This window comes from Medicago sativa, chromosome 4 (assembly GCF_051527215.1).
Source record: "Medicago sativa cultivar Bolivia chromosome 4, Bolivia_mono, whole genome shotgun sequence".
Lineage (NCBI taxonomy): Eukaryota > Viridiplantae > Streptophyta > Magnoliopsida > Fabales > Fabaceae > Medicago > Medicago sativa.
This window is the reverse complement of record NC_140752.1, coordinates 81,875,267-81,888,920: the sequence shown is the minus strand read 5'-3', so window position 1 is coordinate 81,888,920 and position 13,654 is coordinate 81,875,267. Positions and strand designations below refer to the sequence as shown.

Here is a 13,654-nt window from a genome sequence, read left to right as displayed (position 1 = left end):
AACCCAATTGTTATTATTGACACCGTTGAAAAAAAATGTAAAAAAAACCATACAAAATCGAATTTTAGAAATTTTAAAACTGAACCGAACAGTTCAAATTGTTTCAAACTAAACCGAATTGTTTCAGTTCAGTTCAAGAATTATTAATATATTTTTTTTTTTTTTGGGTTTAGTTCCGTTCAGTGCAACAACTCGATTCAATATTTTTTTACACCCCTAGCAAAAGGTTCATGGAAGTTGAAAGACACTCTACTATTTATTTTTGTTCATTGTACCTTATCGTAGTTAAAAATATAAGAGCTTGCAGTACCTAGATTTAGCGTTTGTAAAAAAAAAACTGTTTTTTTTTTATTTTATAATTTTTTTACATTTGTCACATTATTTTGCATTTTTCAGATGGTTTCTTGAGTGTCATTGTCTTTGTCCTTATAGTGTGATGGAGTAATGTAAGCCCAAATATACCGATTTCAGCTGCCATGAAAGGGATATCTAAGGCAAAAACTACATTAAAAGTCAAGATTGCAACGCGTAGATAATATTTTTGTTGCTGTCCAAGGCTACTTTTTGGAAACACCTAACCCCTTATTCATAACTACAGGATTAAAGTATAGTTGCTCGGTAGCCGATTATCTCATGCTGTTTTATAATATTTTCGTTGTGTACGTTTTGATTCCACATTTGGACAAGTCAAAATTGATTTTAGAGGTGTAAAATTGATTCCTATATGAATGGTGATATATTTTGTTGCTCTCAAGTAAAATTGAATTATGACCCGTTTGCCATGATTAAAATAAAAGTGATTTTGACATAAAAGTATTTAGCGATTATATTTTAGATATTTTTATGAAAAATCATAATCTATTTTGCGTTTTTTTACCGTAATAAAAATCATTTTTTTTATATAATTTAGTCTGTTTGGATACAACTATATAAAAGAGATTCTTTGTTATAAAATTAGTTCAATCTTTTAAACTATCTTTTCTCTCCCCTCTAAAAAAATATATTTTTCGAGAAGCTGCTTTTAACAACTTCTCATTTGAAGTTGTTTTTAGATTTTGATTTTTTTGAAAAGTTGTAACAAACGGATCTAAAACTCTTAAAAGTGGTTTATTTTTTTTTTAAATTGATTTTTTCCTTATAAAAGTTATAACAAACGGACTCTTAATCTTACTTGAAGCTAAACATCGAATATGTTGATTCTAGAATTGACTTTAACCTTCAACTTTATTGAAACATATAATTTTACTTTCAACTTACTTTAAATTAGAATTAATTTTACAAAATCGATTCATTTAAAATAAATAACCAAACATACACTTCAACAAGTTTATATAGTTTTTCATATGCCGGTTCAAAGAACGTTTAGTCTTATGACTTATTACTTATCATTTTTACTCATTAATATTCTTTTATTTCATTTCATATTTATTAGTTAATTGAATAATCAATTTATTTCATTTAATACTTTAAATTTTAATTATATTATCTAGGTCATTCACTATCAATTAATTTAACAATTATGTTACAAAAGTCTTTTATTAACTAGTTTATTTATCAACAATGGATTGATCCAACTAATAAGAAATTTAGGTCCTTTAAACATTTAGTAAAGTTAAACATGACGGTTAAACTTCGTACAAGTATCATGATAACAAAAAAAAACTAGCTTATTCGTTGTCAAATTAAATATTAATTTTAGAAGATTAACATTTAAGCTAACTCAATAAGAAAAAGAAAAAGGCTTAATACATGTTTTGGTCCTTTAACTTATTTTTGAATTTCATTTTAGTAGTCCCTTAACTTTAAATTGTTTCAATTTGGTCCCTTAAGTATCTCCCCGTTTACCAAAGTGGTCCCTCCCGCTATGTTTAATAAAAAAAGTTAAATGAGGGACACGTGTCATTTTGTCATTTGTTGAAAACATGTGGGACACGTGTCATTTTGTCATTTGTTGAGAACTTTTTTTTAGACGTGTCCCTCATTTAACTTTTTTTGTTAAACATAACTGAAAACTAACGGAAGGGACCACTTTGGTAAACGGAGGGATACTTAAGGGACCAAATTAAGACAGTTTAAAGTTAAGGGACCAAAATGAAATTCAAAAATAAGTTAAGGGACCAAACATGTATTAAGCCAAAAGAAAAATCATAGTTCCCCAAAGTCAAACTTTCAACCTAACAAACCAAGTATTCATCCAATCCAATACGGCAATACCTACTACCTCCTTCTTCTTCCACTCCTCATGTTTTGATTATTCTCCTCTTTCCCTTCATCCAAACCCATATTCAATATGGGACTTTATCACAGAAAACTCTTATCTGAATCTGAATGTGAACGCTTATTATGTCATGATGATTGTACCACAGCCACAAGCTCAAACTGTGTTAATTGCCTCAAATTCTGCAATACCTACAACCCTCCACCACCACCATCTCCTGATCACACCAAACACAAAACCACCACTTACTTGATCATAAGTTTTTCTATTGTAGCAGCTATTTTCCTTGTTCTTTGCTGCTATGCCTTCTATGTCAAGTTTTTCTCCCGTAGGAGCAGGTCAAGAAGAAGAGCCTTGTTAACAAGGCAACAAACAGAACATGGTTTTGTTGTTGGTGAGGAACATGATGATGGGTCTGTTGTAGACCACCCCATATGGTATATTCGAACTCCTGGTCTTCAACAATCAATTATTAATGCAATCACTGTTGTTAAGTATAAGAAAAGTGAAGGTTTGATTGATGGATCAGATTGTTCTGTTTGCTTGAGTGAGTTTGAAGAAGATGAGAATCTTAGACTTTTGCCAAAGTGTAACCATGCTTTTCATTTACCTTGTATTGATACTTGGCTTAGATCACACATCAACTGTCCTATGTGTAGGGCTCCTATTGTTGTTGACCCTTTAAGGATTCCATCTATGGAGCCTAATGTTTTTGTGGAAAGTTCTCAGATTGAAGTTTTGGAAAATAGTGGTGGAAATGAAGATAGTGTTGTTGCTCAATTGAGAAATGGAGAAGAGGAAGCAGGGGAAGAGGTTGAGGAAAATGGAAGAAGGGTTTGTGAAGATGAGAGTTCAGCTTTGGAGATAGTAAATATGCAGCCAAGAAGATCAGTTTCTCTTGATTCTTCTTCTGCTGCTAAGATCAATCTTGCTCTTTCCAAGTTTCTATCAGTGGAATCTCAAAGGAATTGTAATAGGGAGCAGGTAGGGGAAGTCAATGAACAAATTGTTTCAAAGAAGGTTGGTGAAAATGGGAATATGGTAAATATGCGTAGTGCTCCTTGTTCAATGAATAGGTCAAGATCCTTCAATGGTAAACACCTACTATCCTTGTATAGTAGTAGTCAGAAGAAGAAAAATGCTCCACCAAGAAGCTTTTGATTGTGCTCTTGTCTCAGCTCAGTTCTTGCATACTATCATGTATCCCTTATTTTTAACTCTCAACAAGATTATGAGAGTTTGAGAGTTTTATGTATGAATTAAATAAGTCAATGTTATGATAAAGTGTATGATAGCAAAGCAAAAAGGGCACACAAATTAAACAAACTGAAGATTAATGTTTTTATTTCTTACTATGTTTTGTTCAGTTGACATGGCCAAATAAGCATCACAATGTATAGATTCTAAACATATTGATCACTTAGTCTACTATTTGCACTTTTTTTTTATTATAGACAAAAGGGAAAAAAAATGATGTTGCCCTAATTGGAATTATAAACAACATGCGTCTATTTGAATTAAAAAGAATATGTTACTGCAAGAATTATCTTTTGTTGTTGTATTGTATATGTCAAAAAATCCAAAGGTTGCTTTAAAACCAAGTCCTTACTAGGTAGGTAGCTCAGTGAGCTAAGGAACACTAAATGAGTTTTAAGCAGAAAGTACAAAATTCAATCCTTGAAAATTAACATAACTACTACCTTGTTAATACTTGTCTAAAACAAATTGTCATGTTTCAAAATCAAAGAGTAGGGTAACGTGTGACATGATCATGAACGCAACAATGAAGAGATGAATGATGGTTGGATGTTCAAATCAAGATCGAACAATCCAAATTTTAAATTAAAAAGAAAAATTACATTAAAATTTGAATCAAAAGGTAAACATGTAGATAACTACACGCGGTTACACAACACACAATCTAAATCCAGAGTCGGTCTTAAGATTTTTAGTGTTTTGGGCAAATCTATAAAGTTGTGTTCTTTTAATTATTCGAATGTCTTTTTTCTTTTATTTTTTGTTATGAAAGATTCATTTTTAATTTAAGTTCTCTAAAAATATATTTTTAATATAATTGATCAAAACGAGTTAAAAAGAAATATATCAATATAATATTAACTACCAAATACAAATCATAATTTTGGTACCGGGAAATGTTAACTTTTTTTTTTTTTTTAAGGAACCGGGAAATGTTAACTTGTGCCCTCATGGCACAAGTTTAAAAGTTAAAGATAGAAATATTTTTTTGAAACTTGTGTATTTATTGTTGTAAAAGTTTAATAATTTATATTTTCAATACAAAAATTATTTATTATTTCCTTTTTTAGTTTCTTAACTTGTGCTCTAAGGACACAAGTTAACATGACCCTTTAAAAAAGAGTGCCCTGAACTACTGCCCTCCCGCCCACTCTCGAAGGCACACCCACCCCTGTTCAAATCCATAATGATTAGGTTGATTGATAGACACGTTTCAGATAAACAATGACCGAGTAAGGAAGAAAATACAAAAAACACACATCTTTCTTTTCATATGAAGGGGCAAAACTGGGCCTATTAATATTGATGTCTAGTCACTTTTCTTTACATTATCCATTACACTAAATGGCTTCAACAGTTCCTCCTCAAGTTAACCAAAAATCCAACAATGGAATCACTACTTTCACAAGCGTGAAAACACTCTCAGAATCACCAGATTTCAACTCTATTCCATCCTCCTACACATTCACCACCAACCCACATGATGAAAATGAAATAGTAGCAGACCAAGATGAAGTCAATGATCCAATCCCAGTCATTGATTACTCACTCCTGGTCAACGGTAATCATGATCAACGGACCAAAACCATCCATGATATAGGCAAAGCTTGTGAGGAGTGGGGATTCTTCATGCTAACCAATCACTCTGTTTCAAAGAGTCTCATGGAGAAAATGGTTGACCAAGTTTTTGCTTTCTTTAATCTTAAAGAAGAAGATAAGCAAGTGTATGCAGATAAGGAAGTAACGGATGATTCAATAAAGTATGGTACAAGCTTTAATGTTTCAGGGGACAAAAACTTGTTCTGGAGGGATTTCATTAAAATCATTGTTCATCCTGAATTTCACTCACCAGATAAACCTTCTGGCTTCAGGTTTTTACTTATTCTATCCAAAACTTTTTTCTTGTAACTCTAAATCACCATATGCTAGAGTATGTGTAGGGATAGGAGGATAATCCTCACCCATTAGTTTTTGAGTTAGGATCCAGGTATTTTTACTATTTTTGAAAAATCAACATGCCGTAGATTCTTAGATTGTTTATGTGTATGCTACTATGCTCACATGTTTATTTAGCTTCCGAACTATAGTATGAAATGATTATAACACTGATCTTTATATTGAACATGTTCGGTTCTAATTCGCGGTTATAGACTAATAGTTACTGTTGCAATTACATTGTGATCATTGATATTGCGGATAAATGCATCAACTTTTTGAAGATGGTATTAAGCTATGAAACACATACATATGACACGACACAGATACAGACACAACACGTCGACACTGCTAATTTAAAAAACATAGGATGCGACACCGCTACATATATATTTATCCATCTACTATCCGAAAAGCTAAAACTGTTGTAACCAAATTTAATGTCTTTGACCCTTCATCGTTCAAGATTGCTCAGAGACATTTTTAACCCTTGTAGACGTGTCTTAGATATGTCTAAAGAGTCTTTAAGCAAAGAAACAAAACAAACTTTATTGGGACACTTGTATGACTTGTCCGACACTTGTTGTACAAGTGTCATACGTGTGTCAGATACCGATCCAAGGAATGTCAAAGCAAAGAAAATAATAATTTCGTTTGGATACTTGTATGAGTTTTCCGACACGTGTCGAACATGTGTCATACGAGTTTCGACACTGACGTGTGTCAGATACCGCGCTATGCCTAATCTTAGAGCTGTCCGTACTTCATATTAAGTTATATATTGTGGTTGCAGTTGTGATCACAATGCAATTATTGATATCTTAATGCATTAATTGTAGAGAATTGAGAGAAATCTCATACTGCATAATTTGGTAATGAATCAGTCTGCTGAAAAAATGAAGTGTTTGAGCTATATATGCAGCTCACAATAGCTAGCTAACTCACTAACTAGTAACAAATAACAGTTACATCAACTACTAACAGATGGATAACTGTCCTAATTGACTTAGATGAAGTTAGTTGAATCTGACTAGCTTCTACATCCTTACTAGTTTTAGAGTACTTCTAAACTTTTACATCCTTAATAGTTTTAAAGTACACCTAAGCCTTTAAAATGTTGTTGCAATTGCAGTTGCATATTACAGTTTATAACTATAATTAATACCAAGGCCTATTAGATGTATGTTGTTGGGCCATACTCAGATCTCTCTAGGGGTAGGGGAGTTGGAGATCCCACTTTGACTACTGATATGAATAAAATTGCTATTATAATTTGTAAGTATGGTAACTTAAGTACTACTCCATCCGTCTCATTATAGGTATCTTATTTGAGTTGTCCACGGTTCTTTAAGAAAATGATTAGTTGTGTTTATTTCAACGATAAAATAAGTTTCATTTACAAAAACATCCTTAATCGTAGTAAGTGGAGTAGTTAGGTGGGTTGAGACGGAGGGAGTAATCATTAGGGCATGATGGTTTGTATTCTAAATTATCCTTTTTTTTTTTTTTTTTTCTGTGGTTGTAGGGAAACATCCGCAGAGTACAGCAGAAAAACATGGAAATTAGGAAGAGAACTACTCAAAGGAATATCAGAAAGTTTGGGATTGGAAGTCAACTATATAGACAAAACAATGAATCTAGATTCTGGTTTACAAATGTTGGCAGCAAATCTTTATCCTCCTTGTCCTCAACCTGAGCTTGCAATGGGAATGCCCCCACATTCTGATCATGGCCTCTTGAATCTCCTCATCCAAAATGGAGTTAGTGGCCTTCAAGTTCTTCACAATGACAAGTGGATCAATGTCAGTTCCACTTCAAACTGTTTCTTGGTCCTTGTTTCTGATCATCTTGAGGTACACAACAAACCTTTATTACCTATCCATTTTTCTTTCCTTTTTCTAACAATGATTTTGAACTATGTAGCACTGACACTTTAGATTCAAGGCTGGTCTAGTGTCTGAAATGTGTTATCATCCAACACCAACACATCACCGACACATGTTACTAAGTTCGATATTACCATTTTTTTCAAATTATTATAAGCATTGACGTATCAACTGTCAGTGTCAAGTCCTTGTCTGTGTCACACTTTTCATTCTGTTTACCCCATTTGATTTTGCAATAGATTATGAGCAATGGCAAGTACAAAAGTGTAGTACATAGAGCAGCTGTGAGCAATGGAGCTACAAGAATGTCATTAGCTACGGTTATTGCGCCATCCTTGGACACCGTGGTTGAACCAGCTTCAGAACTACTAGACAATGAAAGCAATCCAGCAGCATATGTTGGGATGAAACATATAGATTACATGAAACTTCAACGAACCAACCAGCTTTACGGGAAGTCTGTGCTAAACAAAGTGAAAATATGATTTTGAATCACCTCTATGTATTGCTCTAAGTAGTATGCCAAAAGTAAAAGTTTGTGACAAAATTGGAAATAAAATAAGCAACTGAGTCTTCTTTGTCAAGTTTTTGTAAAATGCTGCAAATAATACTATAAGAAAGGTTCAACCAAATCTAACTACTAGTGTAATATGCGCCTGCAATTAGAATGCAGGGGGTGTGATAGCTTTAATTACAAGAAATCTTGTAAGATTAACCTCATGTGCTTCCTTCCTTATTTCAATTTATATTGATTTTCTAATTCCCCTCTTCAATTATCCATCTTCCATGTTTCAGGACCACATACCGTATAATCTGGAACATCTTCAGCAACATAATGTTTTATGGATGAAAGTAATAATTTATTTCTCAAACTAAATTAACTATAACCTACAACATTTATGTTATATAATATTAAGCAATAGTAACTTATTGACAGGGATCTAGTATTATTATCATTAAAGATTATAGTTTAAGTCCCCGTGAGCATAACTTTGTAGGTAGAGACATTGCGATATGCAGAGGTCTCGGGATTTGAAGCCCGAATTTCCTTCTTATTCATCTTGATGGGTGAATTTCTAGTCACCAAACTACTTAACCAAAAAAAAAATATATATAATTTAAATATTGTAAAAAAAAAGAGAGAATAGTTTAAATACATTATTGACTTCTTGTGGTATGGCTAACCATCCTTGTATTTTTTTAAGGTTGATTTGAGATCTTGCGAAGCCAAAAAGCTGATCAGATAATTAATCATTTTGATGCTTGCGGGAGGGGAATGTTTGTGGTGCAAATGGCAATCATTGATAAATATACAATGCCATTCATTCTCGAGTAAATGCAATCTTGCCTGTTCACCAAAAAAAAAAATGCAATCTTGCGTTGATTTCTAAAAAAAAATTTGCGTCCTTTCATTTACTTTGTATGCATGAATTATAAGTCCAAAGTTCAGAAATTGCGGGGGTGAATCTAACATAAAAGTGAGCAGAACGCATTGAAGTGGGTTTTACTAATTTTACCTTTGGTGTTTTTTTTAGACCATTGCTTTTTTCACCTTACCCCTTTCTCGAACGACCTTTTTTTTTTTTTTTTACAAAAATGCTCATTAGGTTTTTGGATTTTAAAATCCAAAATGATTTTTTAATAATTGGGATTTTATAATCCAAAATGTGCTTATATATAATCAACAATTAGAATCTCTCATTTTAGCAGTTTTGATCTTTTTTTTCTTCTGATTTTCTGTAAAAGTTTCGGAGCAATCTGATCAAGTATCCCGAAAACCGGATTTTTGACTAAGAACACCTAACAATGACCCAAAACAGAAGGATGAGATTAAGAAAGATTAATATGGTTATTAAAGTGGTTATCCATGTTATAAACATGTTTAGAATTTGTGCTGATATAGTTTGGATTTCCCTTTAAAAAGGGTGTTTAGAGGGTGTTTGGATTTTATAATCCGAAAAAATCAAGTAGTGCGCCCTATTTTTTTTTTTTGATGTTTTCGGATTATAAAATCCAAATTGGTAAAATCTCATTTTTTTTTCCACCCTATAACAAAGGAAAAACTCAATTCGGACATATCCATGTATTATGGAATTGGACGCTCATTCATGTGTATATGGACACATCCATGTATTATGTAGTATTTACTTTTAAAATTAGAAGTTATTTATTTTTTACTTAATAATAATGATGTTATTTACTAGGTTTAAGGTTGAATCTTAAATTCTTTACTTGTAAAAATTTATGGTGTGACTCTCTAATCACTAAATAACTCTCTAATCTAGGATGTGTTCCTCCTTAAAGTTTCAAATTTGATTCTCTTCGTTGTCAATTTGAATGGATGGGTTAGTTTAGCTTTAAAAAAAAACATTACAAAACATCATAGTTAATGATATCCGTATGTAAATATATATTATATTGATTGATATTGATTGAAGGATTATCTTTACCACAATCACTAATGAAGTTCCTACGTCGGTGCCTAATAAAATATTGAATTTGAACTCACGAACTTTTGAGACGTGAGTAGCATTCCGATAAAGAATAAACCGAAGATGTGTTTGTTGGCATTGTAGTATGAAAATTGCTTTTTTGACATAAAAAACTTCCTAAGGACACAAGTAAAATACTGAAATACCCCTAGCGGTAGTTAACTACCGTTCAGGTAACCGGCAGTAGTTAACTACTGTTGGTCTCAGCGGTAGTTAACTACCGCTGAATTCCTTTCTTCACATAACTCTGGAACCTCAACGTATTAGTAATAAAAAAACAGAAACCAATGTGTTGTGGTTGTTGTGTTTTAAACCAAGTAAAGCATAAACATATTCTTCTTCCCGTGAGTACTTTCTCAGTTCATCTAAGTTAGAAAAGCATAAACATATTATCAAACCAAGTAGTTTTCTTCAAAAATTAAAATGTGGGTTCTTCTTTTCTTCTAAGCATGTAAAGTTTCCTAAGCAGATCCATCTTTTTCCTCTTCTTATGGAATGAAAAATTAAGTTGAAAGCAGATCCATCTTTGAGTTTTGAGTTTCGATCCATTTTGAATTTCTTTTGGGTTCTTCCTCTTCTTTTATTAACTAGATAATTTGTTTTACACAAACAAATTAAATAATAAAAAGGAAACCGCTTCTTTCAAAAAAAATAAAAAGGAAATTGATGCTGAGTTCTTTATAATATTTGTTTTACACAAACTAATTAAATAATAAAAAGGAAACTGCTGCTGAGTTCTTTATAATTGTTGTTTTTTAGGTTTATGAAGAAAGGACTTTCGTTGGTTCAGAAAACTGCTGCAGTGTTCTTCATAGTTCTCTAGTTTATCTTTTTAAAAAAAGCAACGGCAATTAACTACCGCTGGTACCAGCAGCAGCTAACTGTTGTCAGTATTGCAAACGGTGGTTAACTACCGCTGGAGGCTGTATGGTAATTTACTTGTGTCATTGTGAAGTTATGAATGTCAGAAAAGCAATTTTCTTGTAGTATATACTACTAGTGTTTTTGGATATTTTAAGAAACAAGCAAATTCCCTAAAAAAAAAAAAACAAGCAAATTTAAAGGTGGGTCCAAATAATTGAGCAGTGTGAATGGAATAGAATGATTGCTGCGGTATGGTTCAAATCCCACCCCAACTCATAACACCGAGAGTACAGTACATACATGCACAGCACAGTGCATTATACTTGGAATATGGGTCGTGTGAAGGAATGAATGAATAAATGAAGAAGTATCTTCCAGTTTTGCAGGTTGTAGCGTGAAGGGATCAATACACTATGCTTGTCCAATCACCAACATCCAATGGGCACATGCACGTGGGGAAATAGTTGGAGCATACCAGGCAGGCACAACACCCAACTCTCAGTCCCCTTTCACAAATGAAACAATTGTTAGAATACCAGTAGTATTAGTGGGGATGAGGCTGCAACACTTAGATAATAAAGAAATCGATGAAGATTACACTTAAAAATACTATATCGTATGTTTTTACACTAACTTTTAGATTTGACTCGTTCCTACCAATATATGTATATTTGATGCAAATGGAATAACTAAATGATCTCTCTCATGATACTTTGGTAGCTTTGATTTAGTTTGTACAAATACACTAAACACATCTCTCCATAGTAGTTCACCGAATCATGATTTTTACGTTTAACTCAAGCATTAGAAAAGAGAATAATGATTGTGTTGTGAAAGTACCTCAAAATTGAAGAAATTAGAATTCTGGAAGTTGAAAATCGGTGGCCGATTTTCAGAGCACGGTGGCCAATTTTGGACTCTGTTTTTTTTGTCTGTTGGCCGATTTGGTGAGCACGGTGGCCGATTTTGACAGCAGAAAATAAAACAGAAACGTATTTTCGGGCTTAGATTTGTTCCAGTTTTATTGATGATTCTTTTACTATAAATATAGACATTGTATCTGTGTAAACCTTGGAGATAGAGGGGGCTGAAACAAGGGTTTAGAAATCAAACTAGGGTTTGAAGGTTGATTCACCTTGGGAAACACTATTAGGATTGAATCTCTTGGTTACGGGAAGAGGCTGAGATTTGGGTAGAATTAGGCGGGAGACTTATTCTTGTAACCCATTGATATCTCTTTTGTAACGTTACTCATCATATAGTGAAACGGAGGGCTGCTCTCTCCCCCAGACTAGGTCAATTTGAACCGAATTGGGTCAACAAATTCTTTTGTGTTCTCTCTTCTTTTCTCTCGTTGTTTTTCTACTTTTGCGTGTTTAATTGCAATTCACTTGATATTGGTTGCTTAATTATCCCTTGCTCCACACATCAAGTTTTTTATTGGTGTGTTTTCTCATCGAATTCGCAACAATTGGCGCCCACCGTGGGGCAAAGGTCAAAGGATAATCAAGTATCATGGGTTCGAAGTGGGATATTGAGAAGTTTACCAGCGATAACGATTTTGGGTTATGGAAGGTAAAGATGGAAGCGGTGTTAATACAACAAAAGTGAGAGAAAGCTTTGAAGGGTGAAGGTTCGTTACCGGTCACCATGTCACGAGCGGAGAAGACCGAGATAGTGGACAAGGCCAGGAGTGCCATTGTCTTGTGCCTCGGAGATAAAGTTTTGAGAGAAGTAGCAAAGGAACCAACCGCGACATCGATGTGGGCAAAGTTGGAATCTTTGTATATGACAAAGTCTTTGGCTCATCGGCAATTCCTAAAGCAACAACTCTACTCATTCAAGATGGTGGAGTCAAAGGCCATTATGGAGCTACTTGTGGAGTTCAACAAAATCATTGGTGATTTGGAGAACATTGAGGTGCGTCTTGAGGATACAGGTGCTCTGATGGTGTGGTGTTGTTTGAAGGATGATGAAGGTGATGTTTCTCACCTTGAGGGTGATGCCTGGTAGAGCGGTGGTCGTTTGGAGAGACGTTAAACACTCAACATCAGCCTAGAGAGGCGGTGGTAAGAATACTCATGATCAGCCTGGAGAGGCGGTGGTAAGAATACTCATGATCTACCTGTTGAGGTGGAGTTTCAAGGTGGAAGACATAGTAAGATGTACTCATTTGCTAGTTGAGAGGTTGGAAGCTCATCTTTAGGTGGAGTTGAACACACCGGGAGTGGTACGACTATGGAGGACCTTGGGTGCTATGCTCTAGTGATGAGCAAGGGATTTCTTCATGAAGACGAAAGGCATTCCGGAGGTTGAAGAATGTATAACACGGCTTGTGGAATTACCCTAAAAGTCCAAGGGTGATTGGATGCAAGGTGATCTTCAAGGAAGCGGGAGATGTCTCGTATTGAAGAGGTATGGTGTAGTCTTGTATAACTACCCGAAATTCCTAGTGTAGTTTGGATACAAGGATCTTTGAGAAGACGGAAGACATTTCGATGGCTGAAGAGGTTAAGGTGTGTACTTGTGGAACTACCTAAAATTCCTTGAGTAGTTTGGACACAAGGATCTTCAAAGGGGCGGAAGGCATTCCTATGGTTGAAGAGGTTAGGGTGTAAACTTGTGGAGCTACTTGGTGTAGTGGGAACAAGGGAAAGAGCAGCAAGGTGGTTGATGGTTTGGGATCATCACTAATTTAGAGTCAAGGTGGAGATTGTTGTGAAAGTGCCTCAAAATTGAAGAAATTGGAATTCTGGAAGTTGAAAATCGGTGGCCAATTTTTAGAGCACGGTGGCCGATTTTGGACTCTGTTTTTTTTTTGTCTGTTGGTTCTGTAAAAATCAGTGGCTGATTTGGTGAGCACGGTGGCCGATTTTGACAGCAGAAAATAAAACAGAAACGTATTTTCGGGCCTAGATTTGTTCCAGTTTTATTGAGGATTCTTTTACTATAAATCTAGACATTGTATCACTGTAAACCTTGGAGATAGAGGGGGCTGAAAC

The 13,654-nt window shown here is 34.1% G+C and overlaps 2 protein-coding genes across 2 annotated transcripts; both read left to right on the top strand.

Moving 5' to 3' along the window:
• Nucleotides 1–2,143: 2,143 nt before the first annotated feature.
• On the top strand, nt 2,144–3,570 carry LOC146932647 (uncharacterized). Its single transcript, XM_085704347.1, has one exon. It carries the CDS (start codon nt 2,291–2,293, stop codon nt 3,377–3,379), a length of 1,089 nt encoding a protein of 362 aa, XP_085560473.1. The 5' UTR covers nt 2,144–2,290; the 3' UTR covers nt 3,380–3,570.
• A 1,232-nt stretch (nt 3,571–4,802) lies between these two features.
• Nucleotides 4,803–8,056, top strand: LOC146932646 (2-oxoglutarate-dependent dioxygenase 19-like). The gene is made up of 3 exons (XM_085704346.1): nt 4,803–5,346; nt 6,936–7,263; nt 7,536–8,056. Exons 1-3 carry the CDS (start codon nt 4,820–4,822, stop codon nt 7,779–7,781), a joined length of 1,101 nt encoding a protein of 366 aa, XP_085560472.1. The 5' UTR covers nt 4,803–4,819; the 3' UTR covers nt 7,782–8,056.
• The last annotated feature ends 5,598 nt before the right edge of the window (nt 8,057–13,654 follow it).

Coding starts and splice junctions, on each gene's coding strand:
- LOC146932646 (XM_085704346.1), top strand. CDS start 4,820: ATGGCTTCAACAGTTCCTCCTCAAGTTAACCAAAAATCCAACAATGGA. Junction 5,347..6,935: donor GATAAACCTTCTGGCTTCAG/GTTTTTACTTAT, acceptor CTGTGGTTGTAG/GGAAACATCCGCAGAGTACA. Junction 7,264..7,535: donor TTGTTTCTGATCATCTTGAG/GTACACAACAAA, acceptor ATTTTGCAATAG/ATTATGAGCAATGGCAAGTA.
- LOC146932647 (XM_085704347.1), top strand. CDS start 2,291: ATGGGACTTTATCACAGAAAACTCTTATCTGAATCTGAATGTGAACGC.